The sequence below is a fragment of the Panicum hallii genome, chromosome 7 (genome assembly GCF_002211085.1).
Source record: "Panicum hallii strain FIL2 chromosome 7, PHallii_v3.1, whole genome shotgun sequence".
NCBI lineage: Eukaryota > Viridiplantae > Streptophyta > Magnoliopsida > Poales > Poaceae > Panicum > Panicum hallii.
Window position 1 is genome coordinate 2,256,531 of NC_038048.1, and position 19,235 is coordinate 2,275,765.

General features: G+C 53.1%; 3 protein-coding genes across 3 annotated transcripts; all 3 read left to right on the forward strand.

Moving 5' to 3' along the window:
• The first annotated feature begins 4,946 nt into the window (after positions 1 to 4,946).
• LOC112899460 lies at positions 4,947 to 5,369 on the forward strand. The gene has a single exon (XM_025967935.1). The coding sequence runs from the start codon at positions 4,947 to 4,949 to the stop codon at positions 5,367 to 5,369; it is 423 nt and encodes a 140-aa protein (XP_025823720.1).
• Positions 5,370 to 8,110: 2,741 nt separating this feature from the next.
• On the forward strand, positions 8,111 to 8,449 carry LOC112899463. The gene has a single exon (XM_025967938.1). It carries the CDS (start codon positions 8,111 to 8,113, stop codon positions 8,447 to 8,449), a length of 339 nt encoding a protein of 112 aa, XP_025823723.1.
• Positions 8,450 to 15,843: 7,394 nt separating this feature from the next.
• LOC112901647 (probable carbohydrate esterase At4g34215) lies at positions 15,844 to 19,079 on the forward strand. Its single transcript, XM_025970602.1, has 2 exons — positions 15,844 to 16,554; positions 18,600 to 19,079. Exons 1-2 carry the CDS (start codon positions 15,898 to 15,900, stop codon positions 18,810 to 18,812), a joined length of 870 nt encoding a protein of 289 aa, XP_025826387.1. The 5' UTR covers positions 15,844 to 15,897; the 3' UTR covers positions 18,813 to 19,079.
• The last annotated feature ends 156 nt before the right edge of the window (positions 19,080 to 19,235 follow it).

A 19,235-nucleotide genomic window follows, 5' to 3' on the forward strand; every position in this document is an offset into this window, starting at 1 on the left:
CACGCCTCCTCCGACTCCCCCATGCGGGGAAACCGGGGGCGGCGCGGCTCCACCGGCGATGACGATATTGGACCTTATGGTGCCGGGTGTCGGGCCTTCACCGCGGGCTTGCGGCGGGTCGACTGCCCCACCAAGTTCCGGCCGGACATCCCGGAGAAGTACGATGGTACCTTCGACCCTGAAGAATTCCTCCAGATCTACACCACGGCCATCCAGGCTGCGGGTGGGGGCCTGAGGTCAGCTCGAGACACACAACATCGAAACCGTTGTCGAGTTGTTCTCCCTAGCAGACAAGTGCACCCGGGAGGCGGAGGCTCAGAGCCGCACCAAACGGCGCAACGTGCCCGAAGAGCCCACCTCCCCGGAATGTAGCAAGCCTGGCAACAAGAAGAACAAGCGGAAAGCTATCGCGGCCCTAGCGGCAGAAGGCCGCAACAAGCCACCTACGGGTAGGAACCCCGGAGAGGGCTCCTAGAGGCCGGCCTTGGTGAAAGAAGGTAGCCGACAAGTGGTGCGAGATCCATAGGACCGACCGGCACGACCTCACTGAGTGCTGGCTGGTCAAGGGCCTCGCGGAGAACCACCAGAAGGAGCAGGGAAACCGCCGCCATGATAGCAGCGACGGAGACGTCCCGAGTGGCGCGGGCCTAGGCTTCCAGGAGCCACAGCATGCCGTGGCCACTGTCTTCGGTTGTAACACCCTAATTTTCAAATTAGGTACCTAAATAAATTTTGCTAGATTCTTTACACGATCCATAAGGTTTTTATTCAATTATTTTGATTTTAGAGCATTTACCATGAATTAATAGTAATTTACTTAACCATAAAAAGAAATATAAGGGAATATAGGTCTTGTGCATTTCATGCCACATTGCATTGTTTTATTGTTTGTCTTTCATTTAAATTTAAATTTTAAATTTAAATTCAAATGCATTTGAATGCAATTCTTTTTCTTCCTCTTTTTCTCTTTGGGCCCGGCCCACTCTCTCTTTCTTTTTCCCTCTCTCCTTCTCTTCTCGCACGGCCCAGCCAAGCTAGCCTTTCTTTTCGTCTCCCTCCAACGCGCGGCCTAGCCCTGCAGTTGCTTCGCTCTTCCCTTCCCTGGCCCAACGGCCCACCTGCGCGCCAGCTCCCTCCTCCCCTTCTCTCACTCGCTGACAGGCGGGGCCCGCCTATCGGGCTCGTCACCGAGTCCGGCCACGGTGCGGCACAGACTCTACCCACGCGCTGCCTCGGGCACGCACGTCAAGGCCCCCTCGGCCGCCCTATAAAGCCGCTGTCCCGTGCCCTAGGCTCCGCACATCCCGCAGCCACCGCCTCTTTGCCTTGAAACCCTAGCCTGCACCGCCTTCGCCGCCAAGCTCGGGGACGCCGCCGTCTCACCGCTCCGCCGCCACTCCGTCGCCCTTGCCCGCTGCCGAAGCTCCACGTGAAGGTGGACATCATCGCCGGCCCTTTTTCCCTCTGTTTCCCCGCCTTCTCGCGCGCGCAATGCCTTGCCGGAGCTCCGCGACCGCTCGCCGCCGTCATCCGCCTTCCTCGGCCGCCGGCGCCCTGTCCCAACCCCCTGAACGCATTCCCCTCCTCGTTCTCTTCCTCCCAGGCCAAACTCGAGTCGAAACCGTGGCTGGAGTCGCGTTTACGCGATTTCCCGACGAGCCGCCACCGCCCGCCGCCGCAAATCTTCGCCGTCAGCGCCCGCGCCGCCTCAACCCTGCGCAGCCGTCCGATCCAGATCCGACGATATAGAATAGATCTATTAACCCGATTGTCACACCCGATTTTAGAAAGGAAGCCGAATACATCTCATATGTGCACCAGGATCAGGTTCCACACATATGATAGACAATACAAGTGTATATCCGAAACAATATCATAATGAAAGAGAGTATCATAGTACTTTATTACATGACCGAAAGTCTTAACCTTAAGCGAAATAATAAATGTTTATAACTAGCAGCGGACTTCAACTTTACACGCAGATGACTGGGAGACATACGCCTAGTACTCTTCAAAATCTTCAGGGAACTCCGAACAATTATCTTATTCTAAGCAGCATTGGTTTAAATAAAGCAAGCGTGAGTACACTTATGGTTGGTACTCAGTAAGTGGAGTAAATTATATGACATGCAAGGCCAAAATCAAGGATAAGCTGACATGATTTGACTGCGATAAGTATTTTTAGTTGATCAAGTTTTATTTAGCAAGCATTAGCTAAATGTAAGTATATACCAACCCTTAAATAAGTAAACGAGATAAGATAACAACATTATGAACAAAGAACCTCAATTTAGATCATCTTTAAGTTCAGTTATCATGTGAGAGTCCAAACCGCTCTTAACTGTGAGCACGGCTAATATATCAGTTTTCACTCTCCAGAGGTTGTACACTTTACCCACAATTCGTGTTTCTCTTGATGCCCGGGTTTGCAAGGCCCTTAAACACTTCCGAGGTGAGTGGTAGGGATTCACTACGAGGCTTTTACAAAGATTTCCTAAATTATGATAATCCGCTAAGGTTTCAAGTCAAAGCGGTCATAACCCTCCCTAATGAGGTAGTGCCTTAGCCAAGGACCACATATCATAAAGCCTCAAGAGAACCGAGCTATACCCCGACGATGCAATCCCTCTTGCCCTTTCGGTAAGATTATCATAAGCTAAAGTTTCTAATTAACTAGCCAAGACCAGAGCCATGTAGTATTGTGGTTGCACTATTTTTCTGGGTGGTTCTCCATATTCCAATTAATGCGATGATCTTAATTATCACCATAAAAATATTCCAGAACATGAGTAAACCATTGTGGAATGATTTCAGGTTATCCAACTAAAGTTTAAGTAATAGCAACTAGCGTATCTATAAAATAAATATAATAACCCAGATTTAATCAAGGAAGTTCAAAAGAAACTAGGCATATCCTTAGTTTGGGATCCATCATATTCTAGACACATGCATGCATATAAAGTAAATGTGTGTATTTATAAAGTTTTTGGGACTGGAATATGGTCAAGGACCCCATGCCTTCATCAAAGAACTGCTGCTGCTCGGGAACGTCTTCAAAGCTTTGCTCTTGCGGACCCTCGAACAGCGCACCGTCTATCGTAACACACAAGTACACACAAACAAATAATATAATAAATAAGAAATAGTGCACCAAATAATATAAATAGAACAAAACAACATTATAAAGCTACTGTATATGTCGCAAGGATCGCGTGAGCGCGAGAATCGATGAAAATGGAGTTAAAATAGAGAAGTTATGGCTAAAACATGATTCCAGAGGCTTATTTGTAGAAGATTTGAAACTAGAAGGGCTCCAAACAAAGAAACCGAGGGCTAGAACGTAATTAAACCTTGGAGCTAGGATTTAGATTGCAAAACAGAGGGGCTAGGGACGGCGGGTTCTATTTTAGAAAAGGACACATATTCCAGTCCTCATAACTTTCTAAATACACATTTACTTTATTTGCATGCATGAGTCTATAATATGATGGACCCCAAACTAAGGATGTGCCTAGTTTCTTTGAACTTCCTTGATTAAATCTGGGTTGTTATACTTATGTTGTAGCTACGCTAGTTGCTTTTACTTAAATTTTGGTTGAATAATTTGAAAATTACACTACGCTGGTTTTACTCATATTCTAAAATACTTTTATGGTGATAATTCAGATCATTGCATTAATTGGAACATGGAGAACCACCCAGGAAAATAGTGCAACCACAATACTACATGGCTCTGGTCTTGGCTAATTAATTAGAAACTAGCTTGTAATGGTTTTACCGAAAGAGCAAGAGGGGAGTGGGTTGATGGGGTATAGCTTGGTCCTCTTGGAGGCTTTGTTTATGGTTCTTGGCTAAGGTATCGCCTCATTAGGGAGGGTTATGACCACTGCGGCCTGAAACCTTAGTAGACCGTTGCAAGTTAGGGAATCTTTATAAAGGTCTCGTAGTGAATCCCTGCCACTCACCTCGGAAGTGTTTAAGGGCCTTGCAAACCTAGGCATCAAGGGAAACACGAGTTGTGGGTAAAGTGTACAACCTCTGCAGAGTGAAAACTGATATATCAGCCGTGCTCACGGTTAAGAGAGGCTTGGACCCTCACATGATAATTGAACTTAAAGATGAAGTAAATTGATGTGTTTTATCCATGGTGTTGTTACTTATCTCTTATATTTGTTTAAGGGTTGGTATATACTTACACTTAGTTAATGCTTGCTAAATAAAACTTGGTCAACTAAAAATGCTTATCGCAGTCAAACCATGTCAGTCTTTCCTTGATTTTGGCCTTGCATGTCATTTAATTTACTCCACTTGCTGAGTACCAACCATAAGTGTACTCACTCTTGCTTTATTAAAACCCCAATGCTGCTTAGAACAAGATAATTGTCCGGAGTTTCCTGAAGATTTCAAAGAGCACTAGGCGTATGTCTCCCAGTCATCTGCCTGTGAAGTTGAAGTCCACTGCTACTTATAAACGTTTATTTATTCGCTTAAGACTTTCGGTCATATAATAAAATACTATGATACTCTCTTTTGTTATGATATTATTCGGGTACACACTTGTATCGTCTATCATATGTGTGGAACTTGATCCTAGCACACATATGAGATGTATTCGGTTCCTTTCCAAAACCGGGTGTGACATCGATGGAGCGAGTGCTCCTCCATCCCGAAGGAGAGCCAAACTCCTCTAGAGGGAGGTATGCACTGCCTCCCCTGCGCCGGCGAGCTCCCAACTCCTGAAGTGGTCGGGTACGCCAGTCAACTTTGATCGGAACGACCATCCAGACAACATGGTGGGGGTCAGTATACTCCCTGTTGTCGTGACCCCCACGATCTGCAATCTAGGGGTAGGATGAGTCCTTGTCGACTGGGGAGCAGGCCTGAACCTTCTCTCCCCGGAGGTGTTCCACAAGATGCAGGTCGAGGAATGCAAACTGCTCCCATCGATGCCTTTCAATGGTGTCACTGATGGGAAAACAATTCCCCTAGGGCAGATCGAGCTGCCCATCATGTTCGGGGAACGGGACAACTTCTGCACCGAGAACATCGTCTTCGACGTGGCGCACTTCGACCTCCTCTACAACACCATCCTCGGGCACCCGGCACTTGCCAAGTTCATGGCGGCCGTGCACTACGTATATAGCACCGTGAAGATCCCGGGGCCTTCCGGGGTCATCTCGGTCAAAGCGGACGTCAAGGGGTCGGTGCATTGTGCCGAGAAGCTCTATGAGGCCATGGCGGCCGTCTCCCAAATGACGGCGAATGCCCCGAGCTATCAGCCCATCCTTCGACCAGGCAGCGGATCACCCCCGATGACGTGGCCCTCACCAAGGCGATCCGCCTCGGAGACGATCCCGAGAAGACGGTGACGATCGGAGCATAATTGGGCAGAAAATAGGAAAGCACACTCATCTCCTTCCTCTGGGCAAACATAGATGTGTTTGCGTGGAAACCGTCAGGTATGCCTGGAGTCCCCAGGGAGCTGATCGACCACCGCCTAGCCGTGCACACCATGGCATGGCCCGTCCAACAGAAAGTCCTGCGCCAAGCACCGGAGAGGCAAGATTTCATCTACGAACAAGTGCGAAAGATGCTGGAAGCGGGCTTCGTCCGGGAAGTTTTCACCCCGAATGGCTGGCCAACCCAGTCATCGTCCCAAAAGCCAATAGCAAGCTCCGCATGTGCGTGGACTATACCGACCTCAAGAAGGCCTATACCAAAGATCCTTTTCTGCTACCCCGCATCGACCAAGTTATCGATTCCATGATGGGGGTGACCTCCTTTGTTTTCTGAACGCGTACTCTAGGTACCACCAGATAAGCATGGCAAAGGAGGACGAGGAGAAAACTTCATTCACCACTCCGGTGGGGACCTAGTACTATGTCTGCATGCCCTCCGGGCTCAAGAAAGCTGGACCGACATTCCAACGGATCATGTGTATCACACTGAAGGACTTGCAGGGCCACAATGTTGAAGCTTACGTCGATGACATTATGATGAAGACCCGACAGTAGGAGACCCTCCTGCGGGACCTGTTGGAAGCCTTTGATAGCCTACAAACCACCAGGCTCAAACTCATCCCTGAGAAATGCATGTTCGGGGTACCAGTAGGGAAGCTCCTGGGCTTCCTCGTGTCGAGTCGCGGCATCGAAGTGAATCTTGCGAAGGTGGAAGCAATTGAATGCATGTAGCCTCGAACCTGTTTGAAGGAAGCTCAATGCCTCATGGGGTGCATGGCAGCTCTCAGGCGGTTTATCTCTAAGCTCGGAGAAAGGGGCCTTCCACTCTTCAAGCTCCTCAAGATGGCTGGCCGGTTCGAGTGGACCGCGGAAGCGGATCAGGCATTCTAAGGTTTGAAGGAATACCTTTCCTCCCCCCTCCCCCCCGGTGCTAGTGGCACCCTGCGACAAGGAAGAACTACTCCTCTACATCTTGGCCACCCCGCAAGTTGTATTTGTGGTGTTGGTTGCCGAGAGGGAAGAAGGAGACCCCGGTGAGGGAAACCTGGACCCCACGAGGGGGAGCCACAAGAGACCGTGGAAGGATCATCGACCCCAGATCCCGGGATTATCCCGAACGGGCCCTCAAAGCGGCCTCGACGCGTACAACGCCCAGTATACTTCGTGAGTGAAGTACTCCGGGACGCGAAGGAACGTTACCCTTAGGCGCAGAAGATGTTGTACGCCGTCCTCATGGCATCCCGCAAGCTGCGGCATTATTTCCAAGCACATCAGGTCACGGTGATCACCTCATACCCCCACGGCCACATCCTCAAGAACCAAGAGGGGACTGGGCGCACGGTGATGTGGGCGATCGAAGTGGCCGATTTTGACCTGCAGTTCGCGCCCCGGCACACAATCAAGAGTCAAGCCCTCGCCGACTTTGTGGCTGAATGGACCCCGGTCCCCGACACCGAGCAACCAGAAGAAACCGCGTACCCGGCGGGCGACGATGACAAGCCATGGACCTTGGAGTATCGGTGCATGAATTTCGACGGGTCACTCACTCTTCAAGGGGCGGGAGCCAGGGTAGTCCTGACTCCCCGGACAAACTGATCCTCAAATACGCCATTCAGCTCAACTTCCGGGCCACGAACAACATGGCGGAATACGAGGGCCTCCTGGCCGGGTTACAAGCCGCGGTCGGGCTGGGAGTTTGCCACCTCCTGATAAAACGGCATTCCCAGCTCGTGGTCAACCAAGTCTCCAAGGAGTACCAAAGAGCCAACCAACAAATGGCCGCCTACGTGGCTGAAGTGCAGCGCATGGGGCGGCATTTCGACAGACTGGAGTTGGAACACGTTCCCCACAAGGAGAACACTGAGGCTGATGAGCTATCTTGGCTTGCGTCCTCACGAGCTCCATTATCCCCCTGGGTGTTTGAAGAAAGACTCTGCCGACCTACTGTCACGGTCGCCAACTATGTCGAAGGGGGAACCCCGCCTTTGAGTGGGGGAGACCAGGCCATGCCACTCACCAGGAACACTATGCTCTGAGTCAGTCCTTAGGAACCCTCGTGGATGGACGACATCTGCGGCTTCTAGAAAGAAAATATCCTTCCCAAGGATGATGCAGCCGCATAACGGATCGCAACGGATCGCACGATAGTCCAAATGGTACACCAAGGTAGATGGGGATCTATATTGGCGCAGCACATACGGGATCCTTCATCGCTACATCTCTCGGGAAGAAGGCGGCGAGCTGCTCGCTGACATCCACAAAGGCGAGTGCGGGAGTCAATCATCCTCCCACATGATGGTTGGGAAGGCCTACCGGCAAGGCTTTTACTGGCCGATAGCCCTTGAGGACGCTGCCGAACTGGCTCAAAGCTGCAGGGCGTGTCAGTTCCACGCAAAGCAGATCTACCAGCCAGCACAGGCGCTCAACACCATCCCCCTGTCATGGCCATTCGCGGTCTGGGGGCTCGACATCTTGGGATCTTTTCCCAAGGCAGTCGGGGGATACGAATGGTTGTACGTGGCGATCGACAAGTTCACAAAGTGGCCGGAGGTTACCCCGATCATCAAGGCCAACAAGAACTCTGCACTCAAGTCCATCAAGGACCTGGTGGCCCACCAAATTGGATCATCACCAACAACGGAACCCAGTGCATGAGCTACCTCTTTGTGGATTACTACGAGGACATGGGCATCAAGTTATGCTTTGCTTCCATGGCACACCCACGTAGCAACGGGCAAGTCAAGAGAGCCAAAGCAGAAATCCTCAACGGGCTGAAAACCAGGACCTACGACGAGCTCAAGAAGCATTGCACAGGCTGGATAGACGAGCTTCTGGCGGTGGTTTGGGCGAACCGGACCACCCCAAGCCACGCAATAGGTGAGACACCATTCTTTCTCGTGTACGGAGCCGAAGCCGTGCTCCCGGCCGAAGTAAAATTGGGAAGCCTGCAGGTACAAGCCTACAACGAGGAAAATCAAGATCAGCTGTGACAGCATGACGTCCTCTACCTTGAGGAGCTACAGTGCAGAGCGGTGGTTAGGGTGGCTCGCTACCAGCAAGCCCTCCGACGCTACCACCAGCGCCACGTATGACCACGAACCCTCCAAGTCGGAGACTTGGTCCTCCGCCGGTTCCAATCATGCAAAGGGAAGAACAAACTCTCCCCCATGTGGGAGGGACCCTTCCGTGTCACGGAAGAATGCCGGCCTGGAGCGTTCCGGCTCTCTAACAAGGATGGAGTGCCTGCACCCAACATCTGGAATATCGAGCATATCCATAAGTTTTACCTGTAGATAAAGGGGGGCGAGGGTCCTAGTGTCCCGGCATGAAGGCCAAGTACCCCGCAGACAGCCTCCCCGGGATAATTGGCTGGGGGCTCCCACCTATGTACACCTACCCCATACTTTCCATTTCAACATTAAGTATATTGTAGTCTTCTTATGCGATTTCTAGAGTTTTCTTCGAGCAAAAGTTACTTGCCGGGGGCGTCTGGCTTAAGTCATGAAAGAGCAGACTTGCCTAAAGTGCCACGTTGGCTAGAGGCTAACAGGCTCTTCTTGGCCAATTTGGACTCTCGTCCTGGTGTCCGGACCCCGGGGTCAGTTGTCTCCAGGAACCCTACGCTCACCACCACGCGCTTCCACGGCAAGCAGCCTCAACTAATGAACAATAGCTCACCCTGGGAAAATGACTTAAGCTTAGTTAAGAAACAAACTTCCACTTACATAAAGGCCAGCTACGGCCGGGATCCCTTGGATCCCCAAAAAAAGAAATTTTACATATTTTCTGGTAAAGATAGACAGACCATAGGGAAGGAACCCCGTACGCGAGCGATGAGCGGTTGTGGAGGGGATATATGAAGCTGCCACGAGGAATCCCCCCCAATGCATTAGAGGAGGAAGAGACGGCAGGCCAGCTTCGATGAGTGTGCGCCAGCGCGTGGGCACCCGTGGCCACGACTGGACCAAGCGCCCCTCCGCGCACCTGTGGGGGGGGGGCTCCGCACTGTGGCGTGCAAGCCATGAGCGGGGGGAAGGCGAAATCACTCTGCAGCTTGGGATCGGATGGGTAGAAAGGAAGCTAGGAAGCCCCGGCTTCCTACAGCTTCGACTACCCCAACTTCCCAAAGCAACAAGAGGGTCCTCGCTAGAGCTGCGTGGGGCAGCCGGAACTAGATCCGACAACCTCAACGCAACAAAGGAGCAAGGCGCTGCCCGAACACCTCGAGCAGTACCTGGAGAAGCAGCTGCACCACTGGGGAAGATGAGAAAGAGGGACCGCGGACCCCTCCTCCACCAACAGAACCCTCAGCAGCAACTGTAGCAACAACAGCAACATCTCGAGATACCACGGCCTGCACCAGGCCATCCCCGGATGGCGGAGCTCGCCGGCGTCTGCATCGAGCAGCAAGAGGCGGGCCTTGCCCTGCCGAACCAGGGGCCCCTGGCTCTCAGCTGGAGAAGCACCCCCGGAACAAGGCTAGGGGCGTCGGTGCCTCCCAAGCCACCCTAGCTGTGCATCCGGCCAAGCTCACCTATCCGCGCGGAAGCAGACAAGGATGTCAAGCCGGCAACGTAGTAGAGCACCGACGCTGGAGAAGCACACCCCAGTCTCATCAGCAGCAATTTCGATGGAGGCTCTAAAGAAAGCCCTGGACGGACCGCTGTCGGAACCTCCTGGGAAACCAACCACCTTTCAATCCCTCTCAGCTACGCTAGAGAGAGGGAAGGAAGAAAGGAAGGGTTGGGCCCCTAGGCCAGGGCTGAAGACGTCGAAGAGTTGCCCCCTCCATACTCCCGATACGTCGCGGCTCCCCAGGGCTGCGGCGCATCTTCGATCTGACTCCACTACGCTAAGGAAGAAGGACTAACCTTGCCAGCGCTCTCTGCACACCCCACACGTGGCAAGGCACTCCTTACAGAAAGAAGTCTTAGGGAAAAACCCCTAGAATATGCCAGGAACTGGAGAAGCTTTGAAGGGCCCTTGGCTCATTGAGGAAGAAGGAGCCCTAGTCGCCCTGCCATTTATAGCCTGGCCGATGCACAAAGGGGCAGTTAGGGATTCCTTGGGGGACCATCGAAGCATCCGCTAGTCCAAACCAAGTCCCAAACCTCCTGGTTCCAACTCTACTCGACCTTGTTTGGCGTGACAGAGGGTCGTGGCAGGCGCAGAAGCGGCCCCTCCCCCCGCGTGGCCATACCAATAGGGCTAAAGGCTGGGATGGGCACCATGTCATCCGGCGCGCCTGGCCAGGCTCTATCACGGCGCTGGCGTGTCACCCGATACATCGCTGACTCCCGCTGAGCGCCCTGGCAAAGCTGCCCGGGCGAGACACGTAAGGGAAAGCGGAAACGGTGCTGGTCGTGGCATAGAAGAGAACACAGAAGTGACAAGAAAGCGACAAGTTTAACAAGTGAAAGGGGAAGGCAAGACCCTACCCAAAGTTCTGTTACATGGCACCGAAGGTGCCACATTGCAAAGGGCAACAAAAAGAAATACTAAAGTGGCCCTACCGGCCAGCATCAGAAGAGGCTTCTGACTCCCCTTTCGTGGATGGGTTAGAGCCGGCCAGACTACCATCTCCGTCTACAGGTGGAGCCCAGCGGTGGGGAAGAACATGGCCACTGTATCCGCAGCCAGGCCCCTGACCTGCTCGCGAGCCGTCTCCTCGTCGCTAGGGATGATGCCATTGAGCGCCGCCTCTAGGGGCATGTTAGGGAGCCGGCTCTTCAAGCTCGCCAGGACGTGCTCACACCTTGGCAGCCAAGTCCTGGGAGCCCGCCACGACAGCCTCCTGGATGGTGTCGCCCAGCTCCTCTAGCTGCTCCGCCAGGGCGGCTAGTTGGGGCATGTACTCACTTGGGCCGTCGGCGATGGCCCGGGGAGGGAGCTCAAACCAGCCAAGGCCAGCGGACTCCCACGCCCTCTGACACAATTGCAGCAAAGCCTGGAGTTCCTCATACATGGTGTGAAGCCGACCCCGGAGGACGCTGACCTTCGAAAGCATCGCAGCTGTCAGCGCCTCGTGCAGGTCGGCCTGCAGTCGGTCGCCACGAGCCTCGGCTTCCATGACACGCACCTCTACGGCAATTGCCCTCGCCTACACTGCATTCGCACGAAGACCAGCATCCCGAAGTTGGGCGCCAAGGGTGTTCTGGACCTTGTGCAGTTCGGCCTCATGAGCGACCCGGGCATCACAGATCTTGTTCACCGCGTCAAAGTGCGCGGCAGCAATCCCGTCACTTGCCTCCTTCTGGGCCGCGGCCACCTGCTGGGTGGCGGCCGCCACGTTGGCTGCCTCCTGGCTGATGCGGTCTTCATAGCACTTGAGGTCCTGCTCACTGAGGGTGAGGGCTGCCTCCCAGTTGGCGACCCCCATCACTTGCGACTGGAGTGTGGCTTGCTCTTCTTGAACCCAAAACTCCTAGTCCCGGAGCTGCCCCTCTCGATCCCTTAGCTGACAGGACCAGTCATGGAGGTTCCGCTCCCGCTTTGGGATGGAGCCAAGCTCCTCCTCGACATGCAGCTCCCAAGCCGCTAAGAACTCCTCACGGCTCGGCATGTCGTCCACCATAAGCTGAAGTTGCTCATCCCGGCAACAGACCTCCTCCTCGCAAGCCCGGAGCTCGCGCTCCCAGGATGGGCCGTCGTCCGAGGCCATCTCCCGGAGGCTTGCGAGCGCCATTTCTAGCGCGGTTTACACCTGCGCCAAGGTCACAAAGGCACATGGCGCGGCTGCGGTTGGTACCTGGACAGTTTCGCCGGCTGACGGTGTCACATTCCGGTGCAGAAGTGAAACCGATGCACTAAGAACGAGAGCAGCAGCGGGAGGCGCCATCGCGCCCGACCCCGCTCCTAGGGATGCCGCCTCTGGCTGGGTGGCCGCCGGCGACTCGGGGTCAGCGTCTAGTGTCGGAGCTGCCGGCATCGCCTCCTCCGAGGTGGGGGGTTGCCGCACACCGGAAAACCCCTGGCAGCGTCGCCCTCCTGTGCGGCTCCCGCTGACTCAACCGACTCTGGTGCTGGCGGTGGGGGCAGCAATAGATCTTGTTCGGCGGTTGCATCCAGGGCGGCTCCGAGCACCACGGCCACAGTGGAGCCATCTGTTCCTGCAACGTCTCCTACAACTCGGCGCGCCTTGACCGCCTAGGGAAGCATCGAATCCGGCATCACCACGGGAGAAACCTTCCCCCCGACATGGTACCACAGATCGATGCACTCCTGTTGATCAAAAGTGAACCTGGATCCTGGACCAGTGAACCACCATACTAGGTGCTTTTTAAACCCTAACCTGGATCCGGAGCCGCTTAGGGGAAGAAGGACGCTCTAAGGTCACCCCCGTCCCTACCGCAGCCGAACATCCCAGGCCAGCATCCCCTGGGCGCGATGGCGGAGACGATGAGGGTGGAGAAGATGAGTCCACCTGCACCGGGAGGGTGAGCACCTGCACTTCAACTTCCCCAGCAGGTCCGACGCGCCCTCCGGCGCACCGAGAATCCGGTCCTCACTGGCAGCAAGAGGCGTGGCACGAGCGGCGGGGTCAAAGCCACCCCTGCACGTGACAACGCCGCCTGCATCCCCCTGCCATGGCCGGAGTCCCTCCTGCTACCTTGCGGCATGTGGACAGGGACCAGGCCCCGTGCATCGGTTGCCGGCAGGCCGTCCAAGACAGCATGGTGCTTCGGGTCCTTGCACAGGGCTTGGATCTCCTCGGGAAGCAAAGCCACCGCCACGTCCTTCACCTCCATGACTTGATTCATCCAGGACGCCACGACTTCCTCGGAGTGATTGAACTTAGCGCCGCACGCAAGGCAGCACTCGTCATTGTTGCCACTGTAAAACCACGCCAGGCGGAGGCGAGCCTGGAGCAGAGCAAGGCGGTGACGGAAGAAATCCATCCCCACCATCGCCGCTGACAACCCACTTCGGCGCAGCTGGCCGAATTGGGCTAGGACTGGATCCCATCCGGCCCCCAGCGTTGGTGCGTCCGTCCAGGCAGGGATGTTCGACGGCGGGCCAGAGGGGAGGCGAAGGCAAGGCGAATCGTTGGCGACCTCCACATACAGCCACTACCACTCCTAGCTCTCCCACTTGTTCCGCACCGAGAGCACGACGAACTCTTGACGCCGCCTTTAGCGGATTCGGAAGTAGCATCCGCCCACCGTGTGGGCTTGGTGGGCAGCGCCCTGGCCCGGCGACACCGAGGGCGTCTGGCAGAGGCTGAAGAAGTGGCGGAAGAGCTCCACCGACAGTTGCATGCTGATGAACATCTCACACACGTGCGTGAAGAGTGCTAGAGTAACGATAGCATTGGGGACGAGGTGCACCATGTGGATGGCGTATGCCTCCAGCACCTCCACGAAGAAAGGCGAGAATAGCGGCACCAGCCCCGCCATCAAGAATGGGAGGAAGATGACGACCTCCCCAAAGCCCCGCGGGCTGGGATAGGCCATCCCAGCACGGAGGGTGGTGCTGGGGGATACGAGCCCCCTCGCCCGGTCCACCAAGGCCGTGGTAACCGATGATGGCCCGAAGTCAAGCACGCGGCGGCCACTACCTTGTCTGGTGCGACGTGCCATGGTGAGACCTTGAGTGGCAACGGCAAGAGAAAGATGGAAGGAGTTGTTGGCAGGAAGAAAAGTGGATGAGGTGGCCAGCAATGACCTTCCCCTGACAATATATACCTAAGAGAATGGGAAGGGACGCAACGCCCCAACTCCACGAGAATTCTGCGGACCCCAAGCGCTGGCCCCCTCGGAAAGGGCGGCAAGATCCCCGAAGTGGGAGGAACGGCCGTAGCCACCGCGCGGCACGGGCGCGTGGAGCTAAGAATAACCCTTGGCCCCACGCTCGACTCGCCGTTTCAGATTCGGACGTGGGCTTGGGGGCTGCTGTCAGCACAACGGGAACAGGGGTTCCCCTAGCCCTAGACAAATCAAAGTCAAATGGGCTAAAAGGCCGTCCCAACCCATTAGCAGTAACAGGCCAAACTAAGGCGCCTTCTAGAGGACCCAAGACCGTCGGAGGCCAAGCGCCTCCCCATGAAAGGGGTGGTTCCTTCATGGGGAAGGGATCGCCTGACGGTGCATTCAATGCGCACCGCCCTGCTACAGCCAGGCGAGGCCCGTGGGTGGCACGCCTTCCACGTAATAATAACATGATTACGGGAGAGGCGTGCTCTCAGGGACCGCGGCAACCGAGTCGAAGGGAGCCTCCCCTCCCGGGTCACTACGCGTCATCTGACGAGAGGCGGTGGGGTGGCCCCCGCCACTCGCACCTCCCATCACGTCAGATAGACATGGAGAGGAGCGCCTGTGGCCCCGAGCAATGCACAGAAAAGAGCCCGGGCGACGCACAGAGTCCGGGAGAGACCTCAGAGCATCTTGGGGTCCCTCGGGGAGGACCCCGGGTGGCGACAGCCCTACCCCACAGCGTAGGACCCTGCCTGGCAAGCGGAAGCCACTTGCAGGCCAGCGCTCCTCATCAGGCGCCGCATTCACATTTAAGGCGGTAAGCCTCTTCCCGGGGCTCAGGGGAACGCTATAAATAGAATGGATGGGCAATGTGTAAAGTGGGGGATCCAATCGACCCGAACTGAGACCAAACTGATTACAACTACCAGCTCCACACAGGACTTAGGGTGTTACGCTCACACGGCCCGAACCTGTATAAACCCCTTTGCCTCCTGATCGTCATACGGTCGGAATCCTACTGCATGTTACACCTCTGGTCGAATCTCTAAACGGGGGTTCCACAAATTAGGTTTAATAGATCCATATCATGAATTAGTTTCCATTTATACAATTAGTTTTTTAGTTAGCTTATGTTTAGTTCCCTAGTTAGCATCCAAACATCCGATGTGATCCGATGTGATCCGATTAAAATTAGTCCCTGGATCCAAACAACATCTAATATTATTCATCGGCTAGTGCTAATTTTCATGTGTAAAATGAAAGAAATAAAGATGCTAAATTTTAGTATTAGCCTATCCAAATAGGAGTAATAATGGGGTGGGCTAAATTTCATGTAAGACTCAAAAAAATTTAGCAAAAAATGCTAATATGGGTTAAAGTTTAGCACTTTAGCACGTCCAAATAGACCTAGGCTATAGCACGGTGGCAGTCCTTTCATGTGCCCGTATTTAAAGGTGTACATTGCTAACTTATTCATCACGTGTCAAAATTTTGAACTGGAGCAAAATGGTACTGCTATAAACAAATTTTGCAAACACCACGGGAATCAGACGCCCTCGTTGTGAACTCACTCGTGTCGTGCTCGTGCAGCACACGCAGGGACACGGTGTGCCGCACGCGGCTGGTGGCTCGGACCACCCAACGAGCCAAAGCCGAAACGTCCAAGTCAACCAACATAGCGGGCAAGCCAACCACCGGGGAAACGCCTGCCACACCCAGCCAGCCAGCCAGTCCTCCCCATCACCATGAAGCCGGCGGCGCGGCGGCCGCTGCTGCTGTGCGCGCTGGCGGCGGCGGCGGCGCTCTCCTTCCTCCTCGTCGCGCCGCCGCCGCCGCTCGCCGCGCACCTCTCCTCCCTCCTCCTCGCCTTCCCGGCCTCTCCCTACGCCGGCCGCCCCAAGCTGCTCTTCCTCCTCGCGGGCCAGTCCAACATGGCCGGCCGGGGCCTCGCTCCCTACCCGCTGCCCGCGCCGTTCCGCCCGCACCCGCGCGTGCTCCGCCTCGCCGCATCCAGGCGCTGGGTCGTCGCCGCGCCGCCGCTCCACGCCGACATCGACACGCACAAGGCCTGCGGCCTCGGCCCCGCCATGCCGTTCGCGCACCGCCTCCTGCAAGAGGCCGGCTCCGGCGAGTCCTCCCTCGTGCTCGGGCTCGTGCCGTCTGCGGTCGGCGGCACAAGGATCTGGATGTGGGCCAAGGGGGAGCCGCTCTACGAGGCCGCCGTCGCCCGGGCGCGCGCCGCCCTGGGCGCCGGCGGAGGGACGCTCGGCGCCGTGCTCTGGTTCCAGGGGGAGAGCGACACCATCGAGCTGGACGACGCCACGGCCTACGGCGGAAGGATGAAGCGCCTCGTTAACGATCTCCGGGCCGATCTCGGCATCCCCGACCTGCTCCTCATACAGGTCAACCTCTTCCATGTGCTTCCGTTTCGTCCTGGTATCAGCTAGAATCCAGGCCCAATTTATTTCTTCATGGAAATACTTACTAGTCTAAGTACACCTTATTGAACCTGAAAGTAAGCTCCTTTCTGACTAACATCAGCACGCCAGTACAGCTTGATAGCCAGTTTTGATCATCAGCTTGCTCGTTTTGAGGAACTTTGTTGAAATTCAGCTTAAATGTGGGGGGGGGGGGGGGGGGGGGACAGTGCAAATGCCATTGCTTCTTTGGTAGTCAAACAATGTTGATGCTAAAAATGCTCTGCTTTTTTTCCATGACTTTCCTTGCAAATTGATTGCTACAGGAACTAGTACTTGGCTAGACCAAATTTGGCTGTTTTATGGGCAACACTATCCCTTCAATCCAGGCGCATTTGGTGTTCCATGCTTCATCTTGACTAATTATAAACTTTAGTAGATTGCCGATTGGCCTAGTATGGGGAAAGAATGCCGAACATGCCAGTCATACTCCTCATGTACTTTACTTTCACTTTACTGTTCTCTTGCATTTACTTGAAAATCAAGCCAGATTGAAAGGATCATGTCAATGACATACTTCAGCTGGAAAAGTATGCCGCTTTGAGTTCTTAGAACTCAATCCACATGAAGTTATTGCAAAATGTTGAGAGATACATGACCTGAAGAACTACTGATTGACATGCATAGTTTTATCACGAATTGATAGTTCTTGTAGAGAGCTCCCATAATTTGGACATCACTCTTTGTGGAAATGAAACACAGAAACAAACTGAAACTCTGCATAGAGTACAGCTTTTGTAGTAGATTAAGTTAATGGATGCAATTTTTTTTTTGGTGAGGAAGTCATCATTATCTCATATCTGTAGGTTTATGTAAATCAATTGGTAGATTCTTAGATACCCAAGAAGTAGTACATATGGAAACCTCTACGCAGAAATGGAATGACTGAAACATATGTGCTACTAAAGTTTTAATATAAGTAATGACATGTTGCTTGTGACTCACTGAAAGTACTCTAGTTGTGAGTGCTAACTAGGGTCAACTTTCTGTGAACCATTGGAAGACACAAAGGAAACAGTCATTTAGCTACCAATCCTTTTGTGAAACAATAATCCTACCAAAAGACTGATGCCATATAAAGTTGCAGTATGCCAAAGACCACCAAACTAAACATAATAACTCATTAGAAAAATAACTCCAAATCTATCATTGGCGCCATAAAGGTTTCAGAAATTTTGTGGCTCTTGCCAATCTTCCTTTTAAATATAACAGTCTTCCTCCAAGCAACATATTACAGTACACACTACACACTATCTAATAACTATTAGGTATGAATTTTACATCACTATCATATTACTTGCCTTTGACTCAAAGTGGTTATGTTTTTGGTCTTTATGGGAAGAGCACAGGACTGACGACCAACTCGACATTTTCTGATAAAAGTACAATAGATCCTTTTTATCAGGTTTAGTGATCCAAATGTCCTTTTTTCCCCCCTTGGACAAGCGTAATCCGAATGCCCAAAGGAGGGCACTTACCACCAGGAGCCAGGAGATTGTTGCTAGTCACTCTACAGTTTGCCCTTTAAGGCACTACCTAGCTACCAGTGGTCAATGCACATGTTCTTTGTGATGCTGGCCTTTAGTTGAGATATGAACTGGAGACCAGTACAGTAGTCTGTCCTAATGAAAGTTCAGTGAATATGATGTAGGGAAAAGAACATCCGTTATTATTGTTTCTGTGCCCCCAAAGACTAGCTTTGTTTAGACATGTACATCATGGTTTCCACATTGATTAGGACACATTTCATGTTAGTAACGTTCATAAATCTTTGAATAACGTGTTCTGCGTTCTTAAGCTCTGCACATTTTAATGAATCCACACCCACTTACCTCTATTTGCAGCTTTATACTTCTGCCATCCAATTATCCTTGGTGAAAAGATCATTAATAGTATGATCCTTTTTTTCCCCTACATTAGTGTATCCAGAGTAAGAATTAAGAAACTTTTTCGTCACTTGTTCATTTCAGGTTGGTCTTGCATCAGGAGAGGGGAATTACACTGATATTGTCAGGGAAGCTCAGAAAAATATCAAACTTCCTAACGTCATTCTTGTGGATGCAATTGGGTTGCCACTCCGGGATGATCAGTTGCACCTCTCCACAGAAGCTCAACTCCGGCTGGGTGACATGCTGGGGCAAGCCTATCTGAAATTTAACTCATCCACAGATTCAAGACAATGACATCGTTATTCACTGAACCTGTTGTTAGGTGTAGAGTCAAATGACAAATACCATCATTCTTTGGGAATATTCTGTTGTAGAGTGTAGATCATTGTACAAGAGGAGTGAGTTTCTACTCATGGGTGCACAAAAAAAAATGTAATAAAGGGTGGGTACCCGGTAGAAACTTAGCTCAAACAGTTCAAGTGTTGTATATTACACAAGAAAAACAGAGTCCTCTCCCTCCGTTCTGGAAATACAATTTGCCAGCATTTGGTGGATTCTGAAGCCAGTCGCTGCAAACATAATCATGTTTGCAAACACTTTCTGTTGGAAGAGATCCATTTTGCTTTCTCAAGATCAAACTTCATTTGAACATTTGCATGTTCTCTCTGACGAGCCTGCCAAGCGGCAGAGGTCTCTTCCGGGTCCCTCACCAGTTCC